This window comes from Lagopus muta, chromosome 1 (genome assembly GCF_023343835.1).
Source record: "Lagopus muta isolate bLagMut1 chromosome 1, bLagMut1 primary, whole genome shotgun sequence".
In the NCBI taxonomy this organism is placed as follows: domain Eukaryota; kingdom Metazoa; phylum Chordata; class Aves; order Galliformes; family Phasianidae; genus Lagopus; species Lagopus muta.
In genome coordinates, this window is record NC_064433.1 from 14,049,344 (window position 1) to 14,068,781 (window position 19,438).

Genomic DNA, 19,438 nt, shown 5'->3' on the forward strand with positions numbered 1-19,438 from the left:
TCTTCTAGTATCTTCCTAAGTGCATCTCATGTTTGTATCCTTATTCCCAATCCCTTACCAGGTACTTTTGGGGTACTGATGTACTCTGGAAACACTGCAGCATCTGGTTTATCCAGAACTAAGTGATTCTCTTCAAGGAGGACAATTATTTCATCTCAGCTAAAGCATTTTATTATTGGAAATACATGGGAAAAGTACTGGGAAGACACATCAGCTTCACAAGGAAGAATAATTGCTTGCTGCTGGGACGAAACAGAAAGCTCCTGTATGTCTGCTTCATTATGTGAATTTATGTGAAAGACTTCCTCTAGCTTCTGAAATGCATCAGAGACTGTTGTTCAGGAGATGAGTATTGTGGGCTATGTCTCTCTAGTAGCTGGTAGACAGCTAGATGAACAGCTATGAAGAGATCCAGCTCCATGCTCTGCCTGTTTTCAGCAGGCAAGCAGGCTTAACAAAGCCTGGAGGTACATTAGTCTGACCAGTGTACTTGGGATCACTGTATCCTGCATGCTCTAAAAAGCACGATCTCTCCATCTGCCAAATTTTACAGGCAAAAATAAGAGCCATTAAAAATTTGTCTCATACACTTATCTAGCTGGAGCAGAGACAGGTACTGCTGCATTCCTCATGTGTTTTGGGGTACAGAACTGCAGTTCAAAAACCAGTTGGCTTTTCTGGGGAGCTGAGGCACAAGAAAGCATGCAATGTGAAGAGCAGGCTCTGACCAGCACTTTGGCTGCTACCTTCCAAGATGGATGAGAACAGTCCCACCTAAACTGGGCTCATCCATGCCCTCCATGGGCTCAGGGTTCATGTTGCAAGAGGGAAAAGGCTAAAGAAGTTTCATGGAAGTTTGCTGGAGAACTCTGTCTTTCAACTGCAGGTAGGAATGTGTGGAGATGTGCATTTTACAGGTAGAGTAATATTTGTGATGATAACTCAAGGAATTCTAAAATAAACACGCTGTCTGGCAGTACCAGCTGTTTTACTTGGCGGATCCTCCCATGTTTGTCTCTCAGTGACTCTTACAGACATACTTTATGGAGGACCATCTACACAGAACAGACTGCCATGTGATGAAGCATGAATATCCACAGCATAATGCTGCCCTCATTTTCTGCATATAGGCCGACCCTTTCCATCCTACTGTTTCCCTGCTTTTCTTACCTTTTCATTTCTGTGAAGCAGGTATATAAAGTGCCAGGTCTGAATCTGGTTTTTAATTTATCTTAGTTGTGCGGCCTGTCTGTCAAGATTTTGATTTGCCTGTAAAGAAAGAAGCTGTGTATTCCAGTATGAGGATAGCTATTTATTTAACAAAATACCTCACTGTGATGAAATACTGTCTCCTGCAGATGAAGTGCTGTCACAGATGCAACCCCAGCAGCTGACTGGGATTCCCATCCTCCTCATGAGTAAAACAGATCTTCCCACATGGGTCCAGCGCTTTGGAACTAAATCTTCTGCTCTGGTCCAGAATAATGCAAATGTGGTGATCTTCTGGGCAATCTGCAGAAGCCATTTGTTAAGGCTTTTGGAGAAGGGTAAGGGTATATTTCCAGAAAACATCAGGAGAATGCGCCAACAAGCAAGCCTACAGCAGAGCCAGTTTTCAGATGTTAAAAGAAATAAATGTCTAGGCAGTAGGATAATGGCCAATGAGAACAGCTGACGTAGGGAAGCCTATGGGCAGACAGTTAGACTCATTATTTTTGATGAGAGCACATTTCAGAGACTGAGAAAATTCTGTCTGTACTGTATATTTAGGGATACTAATTTGTTAGTGTCTGCTAGACTAGAGACCTTCTTAGAAGTGTGCTCTCCTTTTCTTTACATTTCTATTTCTGTCTTATTTCATTTCCTTTGCCAAGCCCCAGCACCACCAGATGATGCAATATTGCTTCACCACCTAATACTGAGACCTCTGACAGCAGACGCAACTCATGGGCTCACCCACTCCTTGTGAATAAACAGTGGTCTTAACAGATCTGCTTACACGCACTGTGGTGTCACGAATAACATTGCTGTCTGACAAGCACAGCCATACACATATAAATAGATAAGCTATGTATTGAAGCTAGCAAGAGACATTACATGAGTTTTACAACTCTGCTTATGCGTGCATGCAACTTTCAGAGGTGTATGGAGGAAACAGCTTGTACTCCCACCTCTGAGCTTTAAATAACTTCTCTGAAGGGCAAGAACCCAAGTCAGTTAAGTGGGAGACAAAGCCTTTAGCAAATGTATCTCAGAAGGCTTCTGAACACCTGTTGCTTCCTGTTTTTAAAGCCCGAGATGTCTGAAATGAGGCATTTTAGGCAGGATCCAGGCTAGGAGCACAGATCTACCATGAAAAAAAGAAAGAGCAGGTATTTTTTTGGAGGAGAATGGACTTGAGACAGATGAGGCTCCTCTTTTCCTTGTTTGAGCTTTCTTCTAAAGAGAAGTTCACAAAAGATGTTCTGAATCAGGTCACGGGGTTACTTCCATGGCCAAGAGATCCTGAAAGATTCCCTGAGTTGCTTCTCCCTGGGAACCCCAGCCAGTCACTCGTGTAGAAGGTATCTTACAGAAGATGCAGCTGCCACTGGCACCCCACCAGAGAGGGAGTCTGCAGTAAAAGCTCTTCTATTTGCTCTTTTTCTGGGTCCCACCTATTTCATGTGGGGTCCTCTATTGTTTCTCTGAGCAGTGACCCAGAACTGGCATAAAAACAGATGGACTGCCTTTCCCTTCCCACTACATGAGCAGCCACCATACCCAGAACATGACGCAAAAGCCAAAGAAAGCCCATCTTACTCTTCAACTTGTTAGAAAATTATAGCAAGAACAAAAACTTATTTCTGACACCAAAGTTATCATAGTCTCACATACAATGAAGTTAACACAGCTGATGTTTACATGGTTCGTTTTCAGAGCAGAGCTGTAAAATAAAGGTATTTTGTTAATTTATTTTCAATCCTGAACTGAACACATCATAAAGTGCTTATGATTCATTCAGAAAATTCCAGCTCATAAATTGTGTAGGAAAGGGGAAGGCTGCTTACCCTCCATCAGAAAATACCATGTATTCCTCAGTATTTTTTTCAATGTCCTTTACATAAGGAAGCAATTACAAAAGTGAATGTTCCTCTTGCCGAGTTGAGGCAAGCAGACTCTGGCTTTGTTGGTATCAGACCTACAACATTTCTGTACTGAAGTTTTTACTCTGATAGCGATACAGAAAAACACACAAGCTATTAGGTACTGCTCCCAAAACTGCAATGAACCCAGTCTGTCAATGGCAATAGAACATCTACATCAAGTTTCAGCATATGTTGGTACATAAAGTTGTTGCTGAGCATTTAATGTGGCTGTTATTCTTTATCTCAATTCTCCATGAAGCAACATAAAAACCTGATATTTCACTGTATGGAGAACACAATAATACCATCTTACATTTTTCCAACCTCCAAAACTCCCATTAAAGATCGTGACAGCAATTTCTTGTCATATTTTTATTACAGCTGAAAGATAAAGGAAATAATTGCATTGTGACTGAACTCCACAAGATTTTATTAGCAAAGTGATTGCTTCTTTGCATGACTAATTTTGATTAAATCAGCTTCATTTAAATACCAAATTGTGTTCTTCGCTTTCCTTCATTAAGCTATGGTATTCCTGAACATTTGGAGCTCTGTTTTTATGTGATAAAATAGCCTTTGTGTATTTTGTACTGGTTGGTATTGACTGAAAAGGAGATACACTGATAGCTACTTTATGAGAAAGGGTTAAAGTCACATTTAGAAATCAACAGGAATGAAATAATTTTAAAATATGCATTTCTGAAGAATATGTGAGCTATAAGGAGAGAACCCTAGTAACAGGAAATTCTGCGTTACTTCATTTGCCACTAACAGTAATAAATACATGTGCTGTGTATGTAGAAGTGGAAAATTAACTGCAAAAAATTAATATTTTGTTAGCCTACTAAATCCTGAAATAAGGGAAAAAAATCTGTAACATCTCACAAAATATTCTACCTCATTTTCTTGAATGGAATACAGAAAATTCTTTATTCTTTCATTGCAAGTAGCATTACGTTGATTTATAGTTATTTAAGGTATTTCATACAATTCTGGCAGAAGATAACATGAAACACGTTACTCAGGTTGTAAACTATTCCTTCTGAATTTGTCTTCTGACGAATGAAAGGCTTTGGTTTAGCTGCTCCAATCTCCATGTTTGTGCATTGCCAAATAAGTCCACAGATTTCAAGAAGATTAGTAGGCAGACTTACTATCCCGGCATTCCTGGAACGATCTGGCTGGGGATCCAGCCAACAACAAAGGCTTCCAACTCTGATAAGATTTTGTAATCTCTTCTAATTCAGCACTGCACATGCTGTGCAAAGGGGAACTTCCTTGACCAATATTAGCAATTATAGAAGGCAAAACCAAGCACAGTCAGTGAATCTTCAACAAGTTTCCCCTGTGCTGCAAGCACATCACATGGAGGCTGTTAAAGGTTTTTATTTCGCTTTCATGTTCAGAAAAAGAGGAACTTCAGTCCAGTACAGGGTTACATTTCCATTTAGCCACTGTTCAGTGTAATGTATATTAATTTTAAAACTCCATGTTCACACTATGGTTTCTGAATTGCTTTCTGCTTCAACCTGGTATTACGGTTCTTAATGTTGTCATGCAGATGATTTTTTAAGTCAAGAGAATTCCAGTGTTACAATGACAATTACCCAAACTTTCATCATAGCATCTGTGCAAGTAACATACTAGCTATTCCTTCCTGACATTTTTCTGTATGTGGAAGTTAATGCAGTGTACCTAGAAAGATGTCTTTGTGAAAACCTATGATCTCACCAAGCACTCCCTGGAGATGTAACCTTGTGTCAGCACACCTTTCAGGGCAAGCACGTGGGCTCCCTGCTGCCCAGGGTTCACCTGTGAATTGTGTATCAAAATCAGGGCCGAAAAGGTCTCAAGTGCTGAAGTAATTTTGCTAACCATTTCAAAATAGAGCTGAGGAGACACAAATGCTCAGATCCTTTCAGAGTCAGGCAGCAGCCAGGGCGGGGAGTGAGTTGTAAAGGCGAGTGTTTGTTTGGGTTGGAAGTGAATGGTTTCGCCTGTGCTGCATGTTGAGTCCTGGCACAGTGAGGCTGATGAATTAATCCTGCTGCGGGCATCTTTGGCAGGACGTTAGCTGGAGTAGTCCTCTGTCCAGTTCAGGGCAGTGCTTTCCAAAACAACACGGCCCATTTGACTGGAGCCCAGAGGCGGGCCACAGGGAGCCCCACAGGGCTGAGGAACTGCCTGGTCTGAAGATGCAAAGACAACAGGAAAACAAGAATCTGGGACCTTCATCTAACAAGTGGCAGGAAAAATAAGGGGAATAAGACAACTAAGAGGTAGATCCTGTAGAAGTGGACATGTAATAAGCCAACTTGAAAATCTTTCCAAAGGAGAAGGCCAGCGAGCAGGGCAGCAATGACCATCAAAGGGTTTCCTGAGGACAGCCCAGCCCGGTACAAGCCAGCCGCTCCTCGCTTCGGGACTGGCACCCGGCGAGGCCCCCGGCCACGGCCACACCGCGCGGGCGACCCGGGCGGCGGTTTCCGGAGCGCGATTCGCGCCGCTCCCCGCCCCGATCGATGCGGCCGCACCGCAGCCGCGCGTCCCCCGTCCGGCGCGGCCGCCCGCCGCTTCCCGGCGGCCAGGCGGGGCCCGGCGCCAGAAAAACCCGCGCGGCGGCCCGGCCCGGCGCCGGGCCCCTTCCCCGGAGGGCCCGGCTCGGGGGAAGGGGCCCGGCCCCGCGGCCCGCTCCGCGGCAGGTCCAGGCGCAGCGCCCGGGGCCGGGCCGCGCCGTGCCGGCCGAGCGGGGCGGGGAGGCCCCGCCGCCGGTTCCCCCTGTGCCCGGCGCGTGATTGGCGGCGGCTCCGGAGCTGCCTACCGCCGGCCATGGAGCCTCCCCTCCGGCCCCCGACCCGCTCCGCTTCCTGCTGAGGAGAACACCTGTCCGGAGCGGGGCCGCGGCCGCGCGCAACGGTGAGTAGCGCCGTTCCGGGCTCGTCGCCGGACCCTTCCCCAGGCCGGCGCCGCCCGACGCCGAGGCCTCGCGGCTGCCCGGGGCCGGGCGGCTCGGACGGGGAATCCCGCGGTGCGCCTCCGCGGCCCGGGCCGGCTCCCGCGGCGGGCGGAGGCGAGCGGGCTCGGGCTCCTTGCCAGGCTGCGGTGCGTTCCGCAGCTCCGCTTCTCCCGCGGGCTCTCGGCCCTGGCCGCCATGTCGGCCGGCGCGACCGCGGGCGCTCTCGGCCCGGCCCCCGCTTCGCGCTCCCGGCTGCGCCCGGCTCGGGGTCGGGCGACGCGCTCAGCCCTGAGAGCAATTCGACTCTGCTGAGTCGTTAGTCGGCACCGCGGCCCGCAAGGCGGGGCTGAGTGCGTCCGAGCCCGGCGGGTGTTTCGCTCTGCGTGGCCTCTGTGCCGAGTTAGGGCTTGGCCCGATGACGAATTGCAGGATTGATGAGAAACCCTCCGTGTGAAATTGTTGGTGTGCCGATCACACTGTTCCAAGTGGGTGATCTGCCTGCCTGCACCCTTAAGGTCTGCGACTTAGCTGTGCTGCGCATAGAGTTTAAACAATAAATGACTGTATTTCCTCATCAAACACATAATAATCTCTTCTGTGACCCAGTCACAAACTTATAAGTCATAAACTTTCCCTGACCAAAAAAAAAATATTTTTTTTTGAAAAAAAGCTTAGGACATTCTGGAGCTGGCATTCTCTGTAGATACTGCCAGTGGCAGGGAGTTCAACCTAGATGATCTTTAAGGTCTCAAGGTCTCTTCCAACACAAGCCATTCTGTGATTCTATGATCCTATGATACAGTTTGAGGTCAATATTTGGAAAAAAAAGGTGCAACTTGAAATAACTGTGTTACTGCAGCAGCCAGAGCTGTGATCCTTCGGTTTTCAGACACTGCATCGATTTAAAAGTAAATTACCCATCACTGATGTTAAATGGTTAGCCAAGATTCTTCCAAACTTCCTATCTTTATTTTTAGAACCAGCTAGAAGTTAATGTTTCTTCCAGTTTTGGGTATCTATGCCAGATAGAGAACTAGAGTAGAAACCAAAATATGGAGAAGTCTTTAGAAAAGACTTGGGCCCTGAAAATATTGCAGTCCTCCCCAAATTGTAATCTACAACCTCCTGTTAAGCTGTATCTGCTGGGGAGTATATTTTTTGATGTAGAAGTCTGCAGAATTATCTGTAATGTTTACTTGCTAATGGAAGGAACTCGTGTTGATCTAATCCTGGTGAGAGTTGGTAGTTGCTAGTGGATTTGACAGGAGAACCATTCAAGGCAGTTCTTTTTTAGCTGTGTTCATGCTTACCATGTTAGTGCTGCATCTTCCCTGCATAGCACATAACTGTATTGTAATGCATATAGTAGGAAGATAAATTTTACTCATCCATCAAATGCAAAGCAGTCTCCAGCTACGAAGCAGTGCTGGCATGTAGATAGTGTGCTGCTTAGAAACCTTTGGGCTGTGTCATATATGTGATTTTTTTTCTTCATTTATCTCTTTACAGTTAGCGTTATCTCAGAAGGTCAGTGTAAGTGAGTCATTATTGTATTTGCATAACATATAATTCTTGCTTGGATAGTGCCTATTTTCCTCTAGATTCACAGTAAAGTGAAGAGACTGATTTAAAGTGTTTTTCATATGGTGGATTAAGTAAAAGTAGAAACTAGTAGAAACATAAGTATAAATGGTAAAGAATAAGCAATAAATAGTAAAAGTCTGTCTTAACCAGGCAGGGAAGTTGGACAGGTGCACTGCTTTAGTATTACTATCTGTTATGTTTCAGTCTCTGTTACTGTGAACAGCAGTGGTTCCATTCCCTTTCCTGCCCTACCACCCCTGCAACTGATGAGTCAGATCAAGGAACTGATCCAGCTGAAAATTAACCAATCTTTTCTGTTGTTGCAGTCAGTTTGCTGACCTGAGCAAAGAGGGGGGAACTTTATGGGAGATGGGAGTGAACCTGTTTGCTTCTTTTAGTTACCTAAAGGCCCTCCTCCTCCTGTGTTCTGTTGTACCCTCCAGGATTCGTGGGCCAGTGGTAGGATGCTTCAGTTATTACAGGGATATTGAGACTTGATGAAGGCTCATAAGAATTAAAAAAAAAAAAAAAGAGTTATTTTTTTGGTGTTGTTGGAATAGGCATATAGAAATATCCATCCTGGAAGTAATGCTTGGGCATGACAAAGATTTTAGGAAGTAATTTTAAAAGATTTTCAGTTTTATACTTAAATCTGTGCCATGGCTGTGCATGGATTAGCAGGAAATAGTTACAATTTTGATGTCACCTTAAGTAAGATGGGGACACTTATGTGTTTGTCACTGCAAAAAGCACAGGCTAGTGGTGGTCGTTGTTCCAAGAACTGACTTCTGAAGCTGTTGGAGCTGAGTTGGAGATGGAGTTGGATCTTTGCACTGGAGTACATGTGTACTCCAGGTAGCAAACCAAATGAATATGGGAAGAGGGTCTTATATGGGCAGCTGCACAGGTGTCACACACTTGGCAGTGTATCTGATGCAGGTTTGCTGGGGGGTATCTGATTCTTTCATACTGCTGCTCTACTGGTCCTAAAATGAGATGAAGCTGTCAGTCACTGTAGTTGTGCAGCATATGGGGTAATTCCCTGCAGCATGAGGTAGAGATGCTTCACTTGGATGTCTTGACAGTGCTGATCAGTGGACTAGTGCTGGATAACTTATCAGGAGGTGGAATATATGCGTATACTTGTTTGGAAAATTTATCCTTGAGTACATATTGCACAGTGGCAAAATAGGATGTTTTCAGCAGGCAAAAAAACAGTGAAAATGTAATGAGTCCAGGTTTACTTAGTAGGGTCATCACAAAGACTTTTAGAATGAGAGGTACTTGCAAGAAACATATGCATCCTTTGGGCTTGAGAAACCTCCCTGCTAATAGCTTACCTTTAAATAAAGAAAAATACATTAAATTCCTGACTATATTATATCTTTTAGAAATTACACTTTAAAATACAGACTTTGGAAGGATGCTGCAAAGTCAAGCCCTCAAAATTTAAGGATGAAATCCGTAGCTAAAATTCTTCCCAAATCTTAAGTTGTCATTTCTAGTGGGTTTCACCGTGTGTTTGTAACCGTAACTGCATGAGTTAAAAAAGGATGAGGAGGAAGATTGCCCAATGATTCTGTTGTTGAGGTTACCTTGCAAAATCCTTGGAATATACCATCTCCGTGTGATGTTTATGGAGAGATTGGCTTAAAAAAACCTGTAATTAATGTAAGCTGGGGGTCCTCAAAGTGCTACCACCATGTAAATAAAAATAAGGAAGCATGGCAGATTAGTTTTCTTTTGTCCAGTATTTTTATTCAACTCTTAAAAAGTAGCTAAACTCTTTAAAATATACTCCATCCTCATGCTGATATTAAAAATGTTTTATTTAGATTCATTAGTTTTATTGCCCAAATTATTTTTAGCTGTTTTAGCCTGTGCTAAAGGCAGGCTGTAAGCGTGTCTCCTATGCATGTGTGTTAAAATTACACCACTCCATTGTAAATGTATTTTTACTGTTATGACAGGAAAAGCACTCTGCCTTTTTTTAAAATGAGCAATCATACGTATAATCAACTCGGTTAAAACTTCCTTCCTGCTAAGTGCAGCACTTCCTTTGCATCTGGATAGGAGGGCGAGCAAGAAAAGCAGAAGAGTTTAACAAAGTATTTTTTGTATGAATGATCTTCCTTTGAAAAATAGGAACTTCAGAAATTAAACAAATGAGTCGTCTTCAGCAATTCGGCCTTTATTTGATAAGCAGGTAATAATTCCTTGTGTTTTGTCCATTACAGAAGTGATGACCACAGTTTGCTTTCCGGGACTTGAAAAAAGAGTTGTAGTTAGCACGTTAGATCATTTTAGCTTAAGATGTTTTTATCTTCTTGTTCTGTTATCTGCTGAAGCATCATTCATTGTGTTGTAGTTTTTCTAGTAGTTAGAGAAATATTTTTTTTGTAAAAAGCTTTATCTGAGGAAGATGTTTCATATGTCGCTGTAAGTCAGTGAAAGAAAACTCAGCGGGCAGCTTGTGCAAGCGCGTCCAGTGTCTTCCAACTGTTGGTCAATGATTTCCACTTAAGCTCATTTTCACTGAACAGTGTTAAATTGTGAACAAAATGCCATAAGGTACAGGGTAGTAAGATGCCATAGAATCATAGAATGGTTTGGGTTGGAAGGGACCTTAAACATCATCTAGTTCCAGCTCGCAGCTTAGGAGGTTTTTTTATGCCCTCAGTTTAGGAGTTTTTTCTTCTGTAACATAGTAATAGTTTGTATCGGAAATGCTTGCTTTTAAAATTGCTGTCTGTTATAAGTCTGGTGAGTGGCTTGTTTGTAAAAATCACATCTAAAGATACTGGGCTTGAATTCAGATGCATGTTAAACGTCTGTCTTGAGAAGCTGGCTTTTGATTTTTAAGGAATGTTTTTGGTGTAAGTCCTTATTCCTCATCATGAAAAAGAGAGTTAGAGGAAAATGAGTCCAGTCTGAAAATTAATCATTTGTTTTTTCATATTCTGTCATTCCTAGAACTCGGTGGGATAGTATTCTGTTCATATGCTTTACGTATCTTTTGATCTCTATGAAAATCCACTTCTGTTAGTACCAACAACATCAAAAAAGAGGAATCGGCGTTTGATTAAAGAGCAAGTCACTGGGGCAGAAATACACTGTCAGACTGCTTATCCTCAGTGAAATCTGGGAAGGCTATTTAAAAGCTCTATTTTAATTATTTAATCATTGGGTTTGGGTTTTTTCCTTATATTTGGTTTTGAATTGAAAAGATTACATCTGGAGTGGTTTATGTAAAGCAAGAATTTAAGACTAAAAATTAAGGGGAAGAGGAAATCTAAAAAACGTGTAGCAGGATTGTGATTGGTTTTTGATTTTAATCACAAATAAGTAAAAAATAACTGTAAAGCAAATGTAGATGAGAATGCAATCAAATGTTTTTATATTTTGTTAGATTTCTTCTGGCATGGAGTTGGGTGACTATGAACAGCCTGTTGTTATGAGAGAAGAAAACAAACGAAGGAGAAGAAGAATGAAACCTCATTGTACATCAAGTAATTTGTCTTCAATGGAACTGATATCCATTGAGTTCATTTTACCTACAAGCAACAAGCATACTAAAGTACCAGAAATGATGTTACTCGAAATAGCTGGAAACTGTACTGTTGAGCAAATGAAAGCACAAATTTGGATGCGTGCGATAGAGATGAGTCAAACCACAGACTTCTACCATGCGTTCACCCCGGATCAGTTCATACTTCAGTATCAGAAGAAGGGGCAATGGTATGAAATTTATGATAAACATCAACTATTACAGACATTAGACTGCATACTGTACTGGAAAGTGTTACAGAAGAAAGTAGGCAAAATATATGTAGTCCAGAAACAAAAACCATCAGAAGAAGTTGAGGAATTTCAGCGGCAGCTTAATGATTTAATTGGTTATGATGTTACTGATGTAAGCAACGTGCATGATGACGAACTAGAATTTACCCGACGCAGATTAGTCACTCCACGAATGATAGAAGTAGCCTGTAGAGATCCTAAGTTGTATGCAATGCACCCATGGACTACATCTAAGCCACTCCCAGAATATTTGTTCAAAAAGATAACTAATAATAACATTTTTATAATCATACATAGAGGAACGACGAGCCAAAAAATTAAAGTGTCGATAGATGACACTCCAGATATGATTCTCCATAGCTTTTTCACAAAGATGGCAAAGAAAAAGTCTTTGATGGATATTCCTGAAGATCATAGCGAACTGGATTTTGTTCTTAGGATTTGTGGCAGAGATGAGTACATTACTGGAGACACACCCATCAAGGATTTTCACTGGATAAGACAGTGCCTTAAGAATGGGGAAGAGATCCACCTTGTGTTAGACAACCCTCCTGACCCAAGTGAGGATGAGGTGCAGAAGGAAGAGTGGCCATTGGTAGATGACTGTACAGGAGTTACAGGATATCACGAACAATTGACTATAGATGGAAAAGATCATGAGAGAGTCTTCACTATCTCTTTGTGGGATTGTAATAGGAAATTCAGGGTGAAAATAATTGGTATCGATATCCCAGTTTTACCAAGAAATACTGATCTTACTGTATTTGTAGAGGCTAACATTCAACACGGGCAACAGCTCCTTTCACAAAGGAGGACTTCCTCAAAGCCTTTTACTGAGGAGGTTCTGTGGAATATTTGGTTGGAGTTTGACATCAAAATCAAGGATTTGCCTAAAGGAGCACTCTTGAATCTTCAGATCTATTGTGGTAAAGCACAGGGATTGTCCACAAAGACAAACCTTCAGTCACACGAATCCCCCAACTCTGATTCAAAATGCAAGACTCAACTTCTGTATTACGTGAATCTTTTATTGATAGATCACCGTTTCCTGCTACGAAGTGGGGAGTATGTTCTCCACATGTGGAAAATCCCAGGCAAAGGGGAAGAGCAAGGAAGTATCAATGCAGACAAACTCACCTCAGCAACTAATCCGGATAAAGAAAACTCCATGGCTATCTCTATTGTGCTGGACAAATACTGTCACCCAATTGCCTTGCCCAAGCACAGGATAACATCTGATTCTCAGGGGGACAGGACACGAGCTGAAATGCCCAACCAGCTTCGCAAGCAACTTGAAGAGATCATAGCAACTGACCCACTTAATCCACTTTCTCCTGAGGACAAAGAACTGTTGTGGCACTTTAGATATGAAAGTATAAAGCACCCCAGGGCATACCCTAAGCTGCTTAGCTCTGTCAAATGGGGACAACAAGAAATAGTGGCCAAAACATACCAGTTGCTAGCTAAAAAGGAGGCGTGGGATCAAAGCACTTTAGATGTTGGACTCACAATGCAGCTTCTGGACTGTAACTTTTCTGATGAAAATGTACGAGCAATGGCAGTTCAAAAACTGGAAAGTTTAGAAGATGATGATGTTCTTCATTATCTTTTGCAACTCGTGCAGGTAAGGTGTATTTGTATTTTTGATCTTTGGCTTCTGAGAGTATTTACAGTACCATATCACCATTCCCATGCCAGCAAAAAACCCTGGTTTTGAAGCCTTCAGATTTTAATCAAAGCAGTGGTAGTAACCAAACTAGCCCAAAATTCATTTTCAACTTTCACCTTCTGTCTGTATCATTATTTTGGTATTAGGATTGCTTTGTGCCTTACAGTTTGCATCTTGTATCTACAACAATATGTTATATTGTCAATGCTTAACATGGCTGTGGTGGGAGCCAATCCTTACTGTGCTATCTCTAATCCTGTTCTTGTCACGTCTGGATGATGCTCTTGGTTACCTTTACCAACATAGAGAAAGAAAGTAAAGGCAGATGTTAACACAGCAGAGGCCCAAATAAAAATCTGGAGTTGGATTTCAGGATCTGGAATGTCAGTGCTGTTATATAATGTGTGGCAGCACTGTGAATCGTGGACTGCTAAGGGGACCCAATTTATCTAGAAGGTCCTAAAAAAATTAAAAAGCAAATAGAAGTTTGTTATTCATAGATAAAATTAATTCATTCTGGGAAGTTGAGTAAAAAAAATGTGTTTTTATGGAAATGAATCACCACTGTATTTATTTGAAGTGCTTTGTGTGCAGTCTACTAGATGAAACGTCTGGAAAGTTGGCATCAGTTGTACAAGCAGATCGTTTGGTTTGTTTTTTACAAAGTGGGGCTGGAGCTGAGCTGGCTGTCGGTGGCAAAGTTCTATGGCTTCTGAGAGGTGGGACCTGCAGTCCTGCAAGGGCAGCGTGTCCCCCGTGAAGCGGGGCGGCACTGTGGCTTCCTGGGCCTGGCAGGTCTCTGGGTTGTGTGCAGGGCTGTCAGCCTGCACAGCAGGAAATGCTTTTTTTCAAAGAATCAGAGAGCAGAATTGGCATTAAGAAACAAAAAACAACCCCACCCATCCACCCCCTCTCCATGCGAACCGGTGGGATGGGGCTTTGGATTTCCATGTGTTCAGAGGGTCCTGGTTGCTGCAAAAATAAAGTTCATTTTTCAGATTTAGATGCACACTGGCAGTGCTTTAAAGAAACCTTGTTAGCCTTGTCTTCACTTGTCTGAAGATGAGGCTCCCCAGGCAGAATTGGTGTGCTTAGCATTAGCCGAAGGAACCGCCGTGGTTGCTTCCTCAGACCTCCCACATTGATGGGCTGGATCTGCTTGGCTGCGGCTCTGCAGTCTGCACGCAGCATTTCATTCTCCTCTGTACCTAAATTAGGGCGTGGGATGGTGATTGGTCCATGTCAAAGTGCCTAACAGAAGGGGGAAAATACTCTTTTAAAAATTCTTGTTGATATTATTTGCTTTCAGGAGAGAGTTTTAAAGAGAAAAATCATTCTAAAGATAAATTAAACGAGTGTAGTATAATTTCATAGTAGTTTAATTTCACCATGTCATTTTTAGTAATAAATTTATCCAGGTATTAAAATACTGTCATCCTCAAAAGGGAAAAAAAACTAAGTCCCAGCTTATACCTCCTAGCTGCTTCCTTGGATTCTCTTCCATGGTTAATTGCAGGGCACAAACCTTTGGCACCATGCAGCCAAGTATTGACGCTGCGTGTTTTCTGAGAATGAATGGATGCTTGTCAGTGCTCTGCTCTAGGAGGACATCATGGATGTCTATCTTGAAAACGGTCATGACTTCTCACATGTGTGCCTTTGTGAAAGCTTTACAGCTTCTTTCCCTGTGCATAGGGTGCTCCCATCCTACATCCCAGTGCAAATGGGAATCGTGTTATTTCCCACTTGGTCTATCCCAAACAGAAGTAGATATGCCGTGAATAAATCCACTGAGCATCCAACAAAGGTCTGTGGCTCTCTGTAGTAAAACGTGGCAAGGACAGTTAAATCACAGCAAAATCCATTGAAAAACAAATGCCAGTGAAGAAAATCATGCTACCTTTATGTGGCATTGTGTCAGTGCCTCCTGTTGGTGATCTGACCCAGCAAAGGTCCAGAAAGGGAAATACTGTCAGGCTTTTTCTCATGGCTGGTTTTTATTATTCATATTCAAATACTTGTAATTGTCTCTTTGCAGGAAAAAAAGGATTGATTTTTTAAAAAGTAATTATTTCCAAGACACAAGCATAATAAGGACAGTCATGAAACTTTTTTTTTAGTATTTCTTATGTTGAAATTTACATTTACAACTTTAAGGTAAGGAAGTTTTGTTTTGAAGAGGTGACCAGGCCTTTGGCTCTGTTTCATTCTGAAGTTGTTTTTCAGTTATGTGCATGGAGAACATTCAGCAGAATGTATACCAGAATAAGGTCTTTAACAGCTGTCCTTGCAAGCAAATCCGTTTGAATGTATGCAATAGTTATTGCTTTTAAGTTCCTTTTGGCAGTGAAAGTAAATTTTTATTAAAAAACATACCTCATTATCTCTCATGTGAAGTAAAAGTTCTTACAATCTGTTTAAGATTGTGAGTTCTTATTATCTTTCCCAGGTAAGATGCTGTCATTTAGGAGAATTAAACTGTTGGAGACTTAGTGTTGATATTTTATGAATAAAGGTAGAACTTGTGCTGCAGTACGTTTAGGAGATATTTAATGAATTCAGCATAGCTATGCTTATGGCTTGGTTGTTTCCTTGCAAGCTGCAGAACACAGCGATCTTGAAGGAGCTGCTATGCTGCACTGCATAGCTATCCCTGGATGTTTGTGTACTGCGATGCTTCTGAAAGCTGAGCATGCTGCATGCACCAGGCTCTGCTCATCCCTTTTGTTTGCCCTTAATCTCCCCACTGCCACGTCCTGACTGTTTCCAGAACCCAAAACCATTCAGCAACCCCTCTATCCACACAAGGGATTTTGTGATTTTCTTCCAGGGCTTGTTTGCTACGGCTTTCTCTTTCTATGTCTACATGCCTGCCTTTCATCCTCTTTAGCCTCAGTATGATCCTCCTCTAAGTTTGAGTCCTTCAGTCAATAGAAGAGAAGCAGATGGAGAAAGCACTTGGAGGAGTCACCAGGCTGCCCATCACAGCTCAGGGCCCAACCCAGAACATGGGTTAGATTTTGTTTTACAGACCAACTCACTTGGTTATTGTGGTGAGGGTGAGAATAACAGAACAAAATTCCTGAGACGTAAAAAAGTTGTTGACTTTGTTTCCACCCCATTTTGGCAGTGTCTTGGCAATATCTGTGGGCTTGGTGCAGGGGAGTGGCTGCTGGAAGAGAAAATATCTATCTGTGCTCACAGAGCCACTGAAAAAAGCAGATCTGCTGAAGTCTTCTTTGTAGCTGTGCTCTATCCAATAGAATAGTATTTGTATCAGAGCTTTTCTTCTTTTTTGTGGTTCGCTGGGACTGAGAGTCAGAGTGCCTCTGGTGATGGGCACTGATAAGCTGTTCCTGGAGTGGGAGCAGCTCCTACTGCTGTGGGAGCTGGGGCACCCAGCAGGGAGCCCTGCTTCCCGTCCTAAGGTGCTGCCTGTTGGCAGAACTGGTGCACTCTTACTGAACATTTTGTTTAAAGAATAGGTACAAATACATTATTTCATTTGGCAGTAATCTTTTCAAGCATTCTCTGTGTCAGTCAGGCTGCAGGCTGTTTTCTCATTTTGCTGGTTTTCCTACAGACTGCTGTGTTGTTTCACTGGCAGTCCAGAACTCAGTCTCACCAGTTTGCTCAGCCCTGCCTTGCTTGTCATAGAAATACAGAATGATTTGGGTTGGAAAGGACCTTAAAGCCCACCATCCCCAACCCCTGCCCTGGGCTCAGGCTGCCCAGGGCCTCATCCAACCCGGCTCTGAGCGCCTGCAGGGATGGGGCACCCACAGCTCTATGGGCAGCTGTGCCAGGGCCTCACCGCCCTCTGAGTAAAGGGCATCTAACATCTAACCTGATCTCTGTCTTTTAGTTTAAAGTTGTTCCCCCTTGTTCTATCACTATCTGACTGCGTAAAAAGTTGACCCTCTCCTGCTTTTAAGCCCCCTTCATGTACTGGAAGGCCTCAGTGATCTCTCCCTAGAGCCTTTTCTTCACCAGGCTGAACAAGCCCAACTCCCTCAGCCTTTTTTCGTAGGAGAGGTGCTGCAGCCCTCTGATCATCTTCATGGTCCTCCTCTGGACCCACTCCAACAGCTTCTCATCCTTCCTGTGCAGGGGGCCCCAGGCCTGGACACAGAACTCCAGATGGGGCCTCATGAGGGCAGAGCAGAGGGGAACAATCACCTCCCTTACCCTGCTGGCCAGAAATTGCTTGTTGCATTAATCTGAAAAGAAACTGTTGCAGATAAGAGTTGCTTGCTGAACCCTGCAGAGAAGTATTGTTTTGTTTTTTTCAACTTTGTTTCCTCAAAAAAACTGTTTTGTTATGCTCTTTCTTACATAAAGAAAGTGTTCAGTACGTGTGATCTGTAAAATGTAAGAGAGCCTTACATGTTACTAACACGTCTTCTCTGTATTTTCCAGGCTGTGAAATTTGAGCCTTATCATGACAGCGCATTAGCCAGATTTCTGCTGAAACGGGGTTTAAGAGTAAGTATTTCAAATACAGTCAACTCATGCTAAGTTACTGGCATTTTCTCAAGGAATTGTCATGTGTGCTAATTGTAATGTCTTTCTTTACCACTAGAACAAAAGAATCGGTCACTTCTTGTTTTGGTTTTTAAGAAGTGAGATTGCCCAATCCATGCACTACCAGCAGAGGTTCGCTGTGATCCTAGAAGCCTATCTTAGGGGCTGTGGGAAAGCAATGCTGCATGATTTCATGAAACAGGTTCAAGTCATTGAATTGTTGCATAAAGTCACAATGGAGATAAAATCAGTTTCTGCGGAAAAATACGATGTCACTTCTCAAGGTACTTATTAACAGACATTTCTTTGTTTGTAATAGTATTGTTCTTTTCTGTTTAGCTGTGAAATCTAGGCATTGGATTGCCTAGCTTATTTAAAAATCACGGATAGATTACAGACATAATATTTCCATTCTTTGACTTATCTTCTTGAGCCTCATGCCACACAACTGGAAAGTTAGAATTTTGTACTTAATTCTTAGCTGAATACCAGCACTGAAAAATAGAAGCAACCCAGGACACAAATATTAACTGGAAGTACAGAGCAAAAAATGGCACTTGCCAAGAAACACAGCCTTACTCAAGCAAGGCCTGGAACACCCTTGGCAAGGGCAGTGGGGATGAGTTCAGACCAGTCTCTGCTAGACCACAAGTAGCTGATGGATCAGCCCTGATTATACAGAGCACATCTTTGGTGCTCTGCAGCGCAATGAATAGGAGTCCTGCGAGACACAGATGTGACGCTGTTATTTTCAGTTCCTGTAAGCAATGCTTTGGCCCCACATAGGGTTATGTAATGCCTGTTTACCTCTGTATTTTCCTGCCTTTTTTTTTTTTTTTTTTTTCCCCTCAAGTGACTTCCTTAAAAGCATTTTTATTAAGATTCCTGTTAGTTGCTCAGATCTGGGACTAAGTGCAAGAGACATGGCAATAATAAATTCTAAAAGCTGTAAAATTTGGGAGAGAGACACACCAGTTCTTCCTACGTGTTCAGACCAGTGTGTTCTAGGCCACAAAGTCCTTGGTTCAAAAGACATTCCTGTTTTGGTTACTGGGAAGTGTCTGGGGTGCTATTTGAGATGCAGCTGTTTTTACAGAGCTTGTCTTGGAAATTAAGGAATCCACTGAGGAGCTGATGGCTGTGCTTACTGGCTCTCAGGAGCTATTCTTCAGGGCTGGAGGTTTCCATATTAAAAACATGGTATAAATACAGAGCATTCAGTACTGCCTTTTTATTAAAATTGTTTGTATCAGTTGAAAAACAGATTTATTTGTGATTGCATAAAATGTAAAGGGAATATGCATTTGTTCTTTGATATACAATATGCTATCAGTTACACTACCACTTAGTGTGAATTTTGAGACTCACTGAATGCTTGTACAGAATTCTTTCTAAACTGCATTTTAAATGTATCTAAAAGTGCTGTATAATCTAAACAGATCTGGTCAGATCCCATGTTTCTGAAAGGAACTTAGAGACTTGCAGATGTACATGTCTGTAACAGCAGTGGTTTCCTTAACACGTTATCTTTGAAGAATCTGTGGAAAAGAATAAAGTTTCAAGAGAAAGCAATCACTTTAGCACCCACAGGATTTTGAAATTAAAGAGTCTCTGTACTTATTCTACAGCAGAACAGTTAAAGAAGTTTTATGTAATTGAAATTTCCACTGAATAAGGCTTCCATTTAGGCTGTCCTACTAATGGTACTAGTTTAACTCATTCTCAGATCGCTGAGGATACAACTTTTTCTATAGACATCCTCAGCTTCTTAAATTT

At 42.4% G+C, this 19,438-nt stretch overlaps 1 protein-coding gene across 3 annotated transcripts in view; it reads left to right on the plus strand.

The window, feature by feature from the left end:
* The first annotated feature begins 5,852 nt into the window (after positions 1-5,852).
* PIK3CG (phosphatidylinositol-4,5-bisphosphate 3-kinase catalytic subunit gamma) overlaps positions 5,853-19,438 on the plus strand; it is a 33,770-nt gene continuing 20,184 nt past the window's right edge. For 2 of the 3 annotated variants that reach the window (XR_007378630.1, XM_048953412.1), the window contains exons 1-4: positions 5,853-6,044; positions 11,078-13,093; positions 17,558-17,623; positions 17,721-17,946. Coding sequence is in view for 2 of the 3 variants with exons in the window: in XM_048953412.1 (XP_048809369.1) it covers positions 11,090-13,093; positions 17,558-17,623; positions 17,721-17,946 (2,296 nt within the window). In the remaining variant the exon portion in view is untranslated. Of the gene's footprint in view, positions 6,045-9,723; positions 9,875-11,077; positions 13,094-17,557; positions 17,624-17,720; positions 17,947-19,438 lie in introns of those variants that run through there. The other variant, XM_048953424.1, reaches the window with a different exon arrangement.